This window comes from Lepus europaeus, chromosome 21 (genome assembly GCF_033115175.1).
Source record: "Lepus europaeus isolate LE1 chromosome 21, mLepTim1.pri, whole genome shotgun sequence".
NCBI lineage: Eukaryota > Metazoa > Chordata > Mammalia > Lagomorpha > Leporidae > Lepus > Lepus europaeus.
Genome location: NC_084847.1, coordinates 12,977,487 through 12,988,205, shown reverse-complemented (window position 1 = coordinate 12,988,205; position 10,719 = coordinate 12,977,487). Strand labels below are relative to the sequence as shown.

The 10,719-nt window shown below is 56.6% G+C and overlaps 1 protein-coding gene across 2 annotated transcripts in view; it reads left to right on the top strand.

Annotated features, from left to right (window-relative positions):
- The first annotated feature begins 2,465 nt into the window (after nucleotides 1-2,465).
- The window catches only part of VPS35L (VPS35 endosomal protein sorting factor like), a 102,230-nt gene continuing 93,976 nt past the window's right edge, over nucleotides 2,466-10,719 (top strand). For both annotated transcript variants that reach the window (XM_062179780.1, XM_062179781.1), the window contains exons 1-5: nucleotides 2,466-2,545; nucleotides 5,823-5,922; nucleotides 6,501-6,668; nucleotides 8,686-8,808; nucleotides 10,442-10,466. In XM_062179780.1, coding sequence (XP_062035764.1) covers nucleotides 2,529-2,545; nucleotides 5,823-5,922; nucleotides 6,501-6,668; nucleotides 8,686-8,808; nucleotides 10,442-10,466 — 433 coding nt within the window. In that variant the 5' untranslated portion in view covers nucleotides 2,466-2,528. The remainder of the gene's footprint in view (nucleotides 2,546-5,822; nucleotides 5,923-6,500; nucleotides 6,669-8,685; nucleotides 8,809-10,441; nucleotides 10,467-10,719) is intronic.

Genomic DNA, 10,719 nt, shown 5'->3' with positions numbered 1-10,719 from the left:
CTAGTTTGATCTTTCTTATTTAACCACGGAATGGACTAGACTATTAAAGGAATAGATATTAAAATGTCAGGCCAAAATGCTGTGGATCCTGTTTTACAGTTCAAAGTCCCGCTAGAGCTGGGGTAGCCCGTTACTTAGTGACCTACAGCGGTGCCCAGTGCAGGAGCTGCCTTTGCACGCATTGTGCTTCGTGGAAGGCAGAGGAAGCGGCCTCACTGTCAGGAGCAGAACCCGGGAAGGAGAAGGGACAGCACCTCCAACTGAAGCTCCGCTCAAAGCTGCTGATTCGCACAGCCCTAAGGATCCCTCTCGGTAACTCCCCAGTCTAACCTGAACGCAGCTCCTCATTCACACCCACTGAGGGGACATTCTCACCTCCCGCCCACCGAGAAGACACTGCCTCCCACCATCTGCAAGGCCCAGAGGCCCCTCACTTTTCCCCTCACTGCCCCTCACCTCCTGTGGACTTCCCACGTGGGAAACAGCGGCTGTGACTGCGAGCTCTGACCACTGCTCAGACAGCCCAGCAGGAAGGACCCGCGTGGAGGTCCTGGCTTTGGCCTGGCCAAGCCCTGGCCATTGTGGCCATGTGGGGCGCAAACCAGCAGGTGGAATCTCTCCTCTTCAAATAAATAAAAGATATCTAATCATTGAATAGAGCAAATAAACCTGGGATATGATATGGTGGAATCAGGGCCTTGGTCAGGTTCTAACAGCAGCTCTAAGAGTAACAACCACGTCTAACAATAAAGTACTTTTCTATGTATTTTTATCTTCTCAGCCCGTGGTGGGGACATCCCTTGGTCACGCTCTGCATGAGGTAGCCTGTTTCAGGGTACCGTGACTGAACATGTCAAAGGGCCCGCGACCCTGTCTCCACCCCGCGCACTGCACCCAGGGGACCAGGAACAGCCCTGCCCCTGGGAGCTCCCTAGGAACGCAGAGACGTTGCACGGCCTCGCAAGCTGCGTTTTAAGAAGATCGCCAGGCGAGTGGCAGCTGAGAGGCGCTGCTCCCTGAGACAGGGCACCGTTTGTCGCCACGGAGAGAAAAGGCACAGTGCGTGCTCTTGCCTGCCTGAAACCCGGCTTCTGCTGGGTGCTGGGTGCTGGCCCTGGGACAGGGCCTGCAGAAAAGGAGCCCTCCGCAGAGGGACCTGGCTTTCCCACCGCCTCCGGGAAAGTCATGGGTCCGATGGGGTTGTCGGGTTCATCCGGCCTCTGCTTCCCAGCTTGGGCGGCCTGGCACGGGAGCCAGTCACGTGTCTCCGATGGGCCGGCAGAGGTGTTTATTCCAGAGGTTTGCAGGGCCCAGCGCTGTGACGCAGAAGGTTAAAGCCCCGGCCTGAAGCGCCTGCATCCCATATGGGTGCCGGTTCGAGTCCCGCCTGCTCCACTTTTGATCCAGCTCTCTGCTATGGCCTGGGAAAGCAGTAGAAGATGGCCCCTGCACCCACGTGGGAGACCTGGAGGAGGCTCCTGGCTCCTGGCTTCGGATCGCGCAGCTCCATCGTTGCGGCCATCTGGGGAGTGAACCAGCAGATGGGAGACCTCTCTCTGTGTCTCTACCTCTCTGTAACTCTTTCAAATAAATAAAATGAATCTTTCTTTTAAAAAAGAAGTTTGCAGAGAAGACACGAAGTTACGCACACAGCATTGCTTGAAGGGTGGCTGTTTCTGTTTTTTTGTTTTGTTTTTTGTTTTTTTTTTTGCAGGAAGAGAAACCCTGGGGCACATATATTTAGTTACAGAGAGGCAGAGGCAATCTTCCATCCGCTGGTTCTTTCCCCAAGTGGCCGCAAGGCTGGAGCTGAATCGATTGGAAGCCAGGAGCTTCCTCCAGGTCTCCAACATGGGTGCAGGGGCCCAAGGCCTTGGGCCATCTGCTGCTTTCCCAGGCCATAGCAGAGAGCTGGATCGGCAGTGAAGCAGCCGGGACTCGAACCGGCGCTGATACGGGATGCCGTCACTGCAGGCAGCGGCTCTACCCACAGCGCACACACATTGTCCCCCCCAAACGGACCTACACCTGCACAGAAACATGCGGCCGTGCAACAGATGGGTGAAATGCGAGCTCCAAGCTCCCAGTTCCGTTCATCGTATTTGTCTGGGACAGCCCTTGCACGCCCAATCGTCGGTGCTGGCCTAGAGCTGGGGCGTGGGTTACCACCCCCACAGCCGATTTGCCCTAAGGCAGCGTGCGAGAGGAACCCCGAGACCCTCCCTCGTCCCAGCGCAGGTCTCGCTTAGCGGCTCGGCTCCGCCCCTTTGGGTTTCTTCTCCTCTAGAGGGCGCAGCTGCGCCAAGCCCCGCCCCTCGTCATCAGGGCGCCGGCGGAGGCCCTTGCCCTTCACCATCATGGCGCCGGCGGAGGCCCTTGCCCCTCACCATCATGGCGCCGGTGGGCGGGCCCCGCTCGGGGGGCGGTGCCGGCCACGGGATCTCTGGGGCCAGGCGGGGCGTGGCGCGGTTTTAAAAGAGAAACGCGGGGCTGGCGGCCCGGAGGCGGGTGGTCATGTGATCGGCAAGATGTCTGCCTTTCCCTGGTAAGGAAGGAGCGGCGGGTGGGCCTCGGGCAGGGGCTGCGCCTGGTCCTGCCCGGGTCTCTCTGTCTGTGCGGGTTGTGCACGGTCTCCCACGGCACCCCGCGAGCTCTCGGGCCCCGGAATCTCCCGCGATTTCGGGGAGCAGCCTGAACCCGCGCCGAGGGGTTCGTGATCTGCCCAGGCCCCGAGCCGGCCGAGCCCCCCTGTCCGTTCATCCCCTAAAGCAAACCCGAGTTCTGCGCGCCGGGCTCCCGGTTCCGGGGAAGGCGGGACCCGTGGCCGCCCCGCGTCCGCCCTGGCCCGGACGGCTCGGGGGCGGCTTCGCGGGGGGACGGCGCCCGAGCCGGGTCCCGGAGGCCGAGCCCGCCGCTCAGGGAGGCCGTCTTGCGGTCGCGGGCGGTGTGCGGTGCGGGGGCTGCAGCCCTCCGCCGTGGGCGCGCGGGGCGATGCTGGGGCTCGTGTTGGGGGACGGCTGCCCGCCCTCGCCACAGCAGTGGGCACCTCCGCGCCCTCACTTTGCTCTCCCGGGGAAACGTCCGCCTTCTCCGTGCATCTTCGACACTGCAGACAGAACACCCAGGGAAATGCTGCCTGAATTGCTGCGGTGTCAAAATCCCTTTCGATGTCTGGAGTTTGTGTGACGGTGCTGGTCATCTGTTTCCCGGCTAGACTGAGCTGTGATTGCAGATGCTCAGTACCGGGTGTGAGTACTGTGATGCAGGCGCTCAGTACCAGGTGTGAGTACTGTGATTGCAGGTGCTCAGTACCAGGTGTGAGTACTGTGATTGCAGGCGCTCAGTACCGTCTGTGAGTACTGTGATGCAGGCGCTCAGTACCGACTGTGAGTACTGTGATGCAGGCGCTCAGTACCCTCTGTGAGTGAGTGGGGACACCAAGGAGGACCCCAGGGGAGAAAGGTGTTTCTGCCGCTCTATTTACAATGATTATAAACGTTTCACCTTGCAACATTTCATGGAAGCCTCTTCACCACCTGGGTTCCACTGTGTCTCACCTGGGTTCCAATCCTGGCTCTGATTTGGCTCCCAGCCTCCCACTAATGCGCACTCTGAGAGGCTGCAGGTGACCGCTGCTGGGTTCCTCCCACCCACGTGGGAGAGCCAGATGGAGTTGCTGGTTCCTGGCTTCAGCCTGGCTCCTTCCCGGCTGCTGCGGGCATTTGGGGAGTGCAGATGGGAGATTGATCTCTTTGTTACTATGCCTTTCAAATATTATTATTATTATTATTATTATTTTTTGGACAGGCAGAGTGGACAGTGAGAGTGAGAGACAGAGAGAAAGGTCTTCCTTTTGCCGTTGGTTCACTCCCCAATAGCTGTGGTGGCGGCCGGCGCACCACGCTGATCCGAAGCTAGGGGCCAGGTGCTTCTCCTGGTTTCCCATGGGGTGCAGGGCCCAAGGACCTGGGCCATCCTCCACTGCACTCCCTGGCCACAGCAGAGAGCTGGACTGGAAGAGGAGCAACCGGGACTAGAACCCGGGGTGCCAGCACTGCAGGCGGAGGATTAGCCTATTGAGCTGTGGCGCCGGCTCAAATATTAATTTTTTTAAAGATTATTTATTTGAAAGAGTTACGGAGAAGGAGAGACATAGAGGTCTTCCATCCACTGGTTTACTGTTCAGTTGACCGCAAACAGCCAGAGCTGTGTCAATCTGAAGCCAGGAGCTTCCTCCAGGTCTCCCACATGGGTGCAGGGGCCCAAGGACTTGGGCCATCTTCTGCTTTCCCAGGCCACAGCAGAGAGCTGGATCTGAAGTGGAGCAGCTGGGACTCGAACCCATATGGGATGCAGGTGTTGCAGGTGGCAGCTTTACGTGCTATGCCACAATGCCAACCCCAATTTTAAATTTTTTAAAAAATAGCATTGAGGGAAGTGTGTAGTCAGATGCAGTCGGTAATCAAAAAATTACTTGAGAATTAAAAGCTGGCAAAAAAGCATTTAGTATTTCCAGGATAAGGACATTGATTTGGTAAATTGCCAAGGGATTTCTGTTTGTGTACAATCAGAGGTAAATCACTGAAAAATAAGGAGTCGTTGGCCTTAATGTGCCTTTAAACCACCTGGAGGTCTTGTTAAGCTGCAGATGCTGGCTCTGTGTCTGGGCTGTTTCAGCCCTCCCCGTGTGGTGCCATCACTGGTGGTCCGAGTTTCACACTTGGAGTAGTCGAGGGTTAGCCCCAGCCTCCAGGGGAGGTATGGAGAGTTTTGCTGCAACTCTGTGGCAGCTGCCAGGGGACCAGACTGGCCCTTTGCACTGGTGGAGGTTGGCACTCGGGAGAATTTTTTTTACCAACTCTATTAGCTGTGGTGGCAGCAAGAAAAAGAAAAAAAAAATCCGGGATTTTGAGAAAGTGTCCAGTAGAGGTCGCTATTAGCTGTTAGCCACAGACCCAGGACTAGAAGAAAATGCTTTAACTTCCCCAACTGTAGGAAGTGGCACAGAGCAGAGAGCACATTGGAGAAAAATAACAAAAAATGATAGAAAGTGGGAATACAGTGGCTTCACAAGGGCTCGCAGGAAGGGAAAATGTTTTCTTATTTTTTAAGTTATTTACAACAGCAGTATTAAAAATAAAAACTCCCTCCTTTTTTTTTTTAAGATTTATTTGAAAGGCAGAGTTATAGACAGATCTTGTATCCACTGGTTCACTCCCCAAATGGCCATGATGGCCAGGCTTGGACCAGACCAAAGTCAAGAGCTTCATCTGGGTCTCCCACATGGCTTCAGGGGCCAAAGGAGTTGGGCCATCTTTGGTTGCCTTCCCAGGCCATAGCAGGGATCTGGATCAGAAGAGGAGCAGCTGGGACACAAATGGGTGCCTGTGTGGGATGCTGGCTCTGCAGGTAGAGGCTTAGCTTGCTATGCCACAGTGCTAGCCCCCTCTCATCTGCTCTTCTGCACCCCAGATGCCCATAACAGCCAGGGTTGGGCCAGGCCAAAGCCAGGAGCTAGCAACTCAATCCGGGTATCCCATGGGGTGGCAGGGACCCCAGTACTTGATCCATCACCTGCTACCCCCCCAGGGTACTAACCAGCAGAAAGCTGGGCTCCAAAGCGGAGCTGGGACTTGAACCCTGGCATTCGGTGATGGGTTGTGGGTGTCCCAAGCAGCGTTTAACCGCTGTGCTGGGTGCCCACCCCGCTTCAGGGTTTCTTAGTGGCCTTGGTAGGAACATTCTGCTCTGAACCTCTCCAGCATCGAAGTCTCGGCAGGAGGTTCCTGTCGCCTAACCCGTTCCTCTGCCCGGCTTCCCAGGCACTCCAGGAATCGGGACTACAAAGCTGAGCTGGCGTCCTGCCGGCTGGAGGCTGTGCCGCTGGACTTCGGGGAGTACCACCCACTGAAGCCCATCACCGTGAGTTTGCCAAGAGGTTCTCGAAATGCTGGATTTTGTTTCTTTAAAGATTTTAAATTTTATTTGAAAGGCATAGTGATGCAGGTCGGGGGAGATCTTCCATCCCCTGGTTCACTCCCCAAATGACTGCAATAGCCAGGTCAGGGCCAGGCTGAAGCCAAGAACCAGCCACTCCATCTGAGTCTTGCACGTGGGTGGCAGGGGCCCAAGCACTTGGCCATCTTCTGCGTTCCCAGCCACAGCAGCAGGAAGCTGGGTTGGAAGAGCAGCAGCCGGGATGCAAATGGGCGCGTGGCTGTGGGATGTGGGTGTTGCATGTGGCAGCTTAACCTGCTGTGCGTGTTGGATTTTCTCCACACCTGTTAGCCTTATCCGCCTGTCTTCCCGGCCTCGACAGCCTGAGTCTGAGCCACGTCAGTTTGTGACAGCAAAGTCAGCCTCCATGCAGGTCGTCGATAACTCGCTGTGCCGCTGACCGTGGGCTGTGACACCCAACGGGGAGGAAAGAGCCCACTCGAGGGTTGCACTGGGGAAGGGTCTGGGGGACCGCGCTTGACCTCGGCAAACGTTCCCCACAGGTCACAGAGTCGAAGACGAAGAAAGTGAGCAGGAAGGGAAGCACTTCTTCCACGTCCTCCTCCTCCTCCAGCTCGGTGGTGGACCCGCTGAGCAGCGTGCTCGATGGCACCGACCCCCTCTCCATGTTTGCGGCCACCGCCGACCCCACAGCCACGGCAGCAGCCACAGTAAGGCCCCGGCCTGTGGTGCTCCTGTAGGGGCTGGGCGGTGGGGTCTGCAGGGGGGAAAGGGAGAGGGGGGAAGAGAGAGAGAAAACGCAAACTCCCATCTATTGGCTCACTCCCCAACTGTCCCCGCCTTGGGGCCATGGCCAGCAGCTGGGGTGCAGCCCCGGAACCCGAGCACTTGCGCTGTCACCGCCGCCCCAGGTCTGCATTAGCGGGGAGCTGGAGCCGGGTGTGGGACTCCGGTACTCGGACGTGGGCATCCCTGACCCACAGCTTAACTTCTGGGCCAAATGCCCACCCTTTTTGAAAGCTCCTAAAAATCTTTTCATTTCCTTGTTTTTATCATTCTCTGTTCTTACGTAATTCCCGACGTAATTCGCTGACGGTTATTGTAAGAGTCGAGCGCTGCTGACAGAGTCCTGCAGAGGGGAGCCCTGATTGCGTTCTGTATCCCTGGAGCCCAGGGCTGGCAGCGTCCACGGCGTTCCCTTGTCACTTTGGCAGATCCCTGTGGTGACCATTTGTGAGCACGTCCACACGTGTGTGTGTGGCAGTGGTGACGGCAGCAGCAGCGCCTGCTTACTACACTGCTTTCCCAGGCCACAGCAGAGAGCTGAATTGGAAGAGGAGCAGCCAGGACTCAAACCGGCGCCCATATGGGAATGCCAGCGCTGCAGGTGGTGGCTTTACCCGCTATGCCACAGCACTGGCCCCATTTTTTTTTTTTTTTCTTAAGAACAGCAGAGAGGGAGAGAGATCTTCCATCCTCTGGTTCACTCCCCAAAAGCCCACAATAACCAGGACTGGGCCAGGCTGAAGCCAGGAGCCAGAAACTCCATCCAGGTCTCCCATGTGGGTGGCTGGGACCCCCAAGGTACTTGGGCCATCCTCCACTGCCTTCCCAGGTGCAGTAGCAGAGAGCTGGATGGAAAGTGGAGCAGCTGGGATTCAGGATTCGGGGTTTGTACCAGCAGTCTGATGTGGAATGCTGGCTGTGTAACCGACAGCTTAACTCACTACTTGACAGCGCCGGCTCCTGAAATTTACTTTTGAAATATTTTTTCTTGTCTTTTGAGAGAGCAATCAAGCTCTCACCTGCTGGTTCACTCCCCCTAGGGCTCTGCTAGAGCGGGGAGCCAGGAACACAATCCAGATCTCGCACATGGAGGCAGGGTACCAGTCACTTGGGCCATCAATTGCCACCTCCCAGGGTCTGCATTGGCCTAAAACTGGAATCCGAACCCAGGGTGAGGGATCAAACCCAGGCGCTCTGGTGTGAGACGTAGGTGTCGACTTGCATCCAACACCCTGTGCTGTGTTGTTACCGTGACCCTGTGTCCCAGAGAACCTTCTGTGTGAGTACACATAGAACAGCCTCGGTGCTCGGCGTGGCTGCCTTGTAACCCTAGGCTTTGACCCCTGATGTCCACGTGGGTGGGTTCTGGTATTGGCTATGGTGAATGGTGACGCCCTGTGTCCCTCGACCATACGTGTGACTTGGTGCACACGTGTACGGATTTCTGCAGGACCGCTTCCTACCGGTGGCACCTGACTGGGCACGGGCACTGGGTGTTTGGGGTTTGGTAGGCCACCATCTCATCGTCCTGCCGCCAGCAGTGTTGGGTGTCCTGTCTGTTGCCGAGCTGGCTGTGAGCAGCCACCATAGCACTGCCACCCTGGTAGTTGAAAAGTGCTGTTTTTCCATTGGCCTTCATGTGATTCTCAATGATGGGGAGCTTTTTATTTTTTTCTTAATTGGCCATTTGTGGTGCAATGACCTGAAAAAAAATTTTTTTTGTCACTATAAGCCTTTTGACAGATCTACTTTATTCCCCAGTAGGACGGTTTGCCTTGTGCTTAACATTTTTTTTTTTTTTTTTTTTTTTACTCTTGTGTGTTTAATGACTGCTACGCACAGTGCTTGGCCAGGGACCAAGGGGGTTCAATGCACAGGACAAGGTTGGAGCCTCTGGCCCAGTGACGCTGCTGCTGAAGACCCCGTCTTGCCTCTCTTTAGGATGGCGCCAGGAAGAGGCGTGACAGAGACGACAACGCCGTCGTGGGATCGGATTTTGAGCCCTGGGCCAACAAGCGGGGAGACATCCTGGCCCGGTACACGACCACGGAAAAGCTGTCCATCGTGAGTCCCACGGACCGCGGCTTGGGCCCCCAAGTCTCCCCTCGCCCCCCCGCCCCAAGTCCTTGTCGCTCTGCGAGCTTCCTGTCTGACGCCAGCGTTCCTTGGGGGAAAACATGCTGATGGGTTTGTCCGGTTGGGGCTGTGGCACGGCGTGGAGACAGAGCTGCCATGTTCCAGTCCCGTCCTGGGGTGGCTGCGGTGCGGAACAAGGAGAGCGCCTCCAGGTGTGGGGCAGCTGCCCCGTGCTTCTTTGCGTGGCCACTCCGTGACACAGTGGCACACACGCGGGGGTCCTGGGTGGGGCTCAAGGTTCGCCTTCCCCTGAGCACGTTGTTCACGGAAAGCCAGGCCCGGGAGCGCTGAGAGCAGGTGCACCCAGAACCCTACTCAGTTGCTCATAAGCCTCCCTGGCCACTGGTCTGAGTCAGCTTTTTGTTAGGTAACGGAACCCCTTCGAGAAGCTAACCTGGGACGGGAGGGGCTTCCTTAGCTCATGTCCTGGAGGTGGGCGGCCCAGGGTGGGGCATGGAGTATGGGTGGAGACAGGGTCCTGTGATGAACCAGCAGGCAGAGTGAGGGGCATACCCAACCCCCTGGCCAGAACACCTTCTGGGGCACAACCCCCCCCCCCAACCTGCTCCACACCCTTATCTGATTGCTTCCACCCGAAGAGTACTGTTAACTTAGGCTTTGGAGTTTAAGTGGCATGAGCTCAGAAGCCAAATCCAGTTCCCACCTTGCTGTGACGTAGACAGGAGTGATGTGCATCTCTCCCTCCCCTGAGAAGGAGGGGGACAGACCGGGGCTGGTGTGGCACCTCCAAGGCTGCCAGGGTTCCGGCTCTTTCCATCTTGCTGCGCTGCTGAACCCAGTGTCGCCTGGTGTCCAGATCGGTGGAGCAGAGGAGCAAAAAGAAAGAAGGGTGTTTGCCTTCCTGGTTAGGCAGACTTGCGGAGCCTCCCTCGGTACCTCCGGTCACGTGTCTCCCACACGTGCGGGGGAAGCCGAGAAATGTGACCAAGTGCCCTTCCCAGCGTGGGGGCTGTGAGTAGGGAGGGAGCTGAGCTCACAGACTCCGGGGAGGGCTCTCCCTTCCCTGTTGGCTCCAGAGTGGCTCCTTGTTGAGCACAATGCCAGCCAGAGCTGCTGGACCACGGAGCAGTTCTCTCGTGGCGTTCCTGAGCGTGTCCGAGCAGTGATTGTCGGCCGGAGTACATGCGCCTCCCAGGGCTCTGCAGGCATCTGTGGTCGTCGCAACAGGGGAGAGGGTGTTGCTGGCATCTGATGGGGTGCAGGCCCCAGAACGGCCTACTGTGCGCAGTCCAGGGCCCCCCAGAAGAGACTCGATCAGCCCCAAGTGGCAGCGGCGTAGAGGGCGAGAGACGGTGACTTGAGAGCAAGCGAGAGCTGGTTCAGTGGTAGCCCTCTGCGGGCGCTGGCGCTGGGCTCACAGGCCCCCTGGGAGGACCCGAGACCGAGTAGAAACTGGAATCTGGGTTTCTATAGTGACCCGTGTTTCCCTTTCATAATGTGGATTTCCGTCTTCAGTTGGATAAGTGATAGTTTTTAGGAAGATGATGACTATAGGATTGCTTTAGATTAACAATATTAATGAATTTTTATGTCTCTGCAGAATCTGTTTATGGGGTCTGAAAAAGGTAAGATGAGTTTTTTCTGTTTTTGATGTGAAAATTCTGCCTTTACATTTGATGTAATTTTATAAAATGTGTTGTGCAATCCTACTGTTTGGTTGAAAGTTGTCTAGACTTTAAAGACACAGAACTAAAATATAACAAACATGGGGCCAGCGCTGTGGCTCACTTGGTTAACCCTCCACCTGCGCCGCCAGCAACCCATATGGGTGTCAGCTTCTAGTCCCGGTCGCTCCTCTTCCAGTCCAGCTCTCTGCTG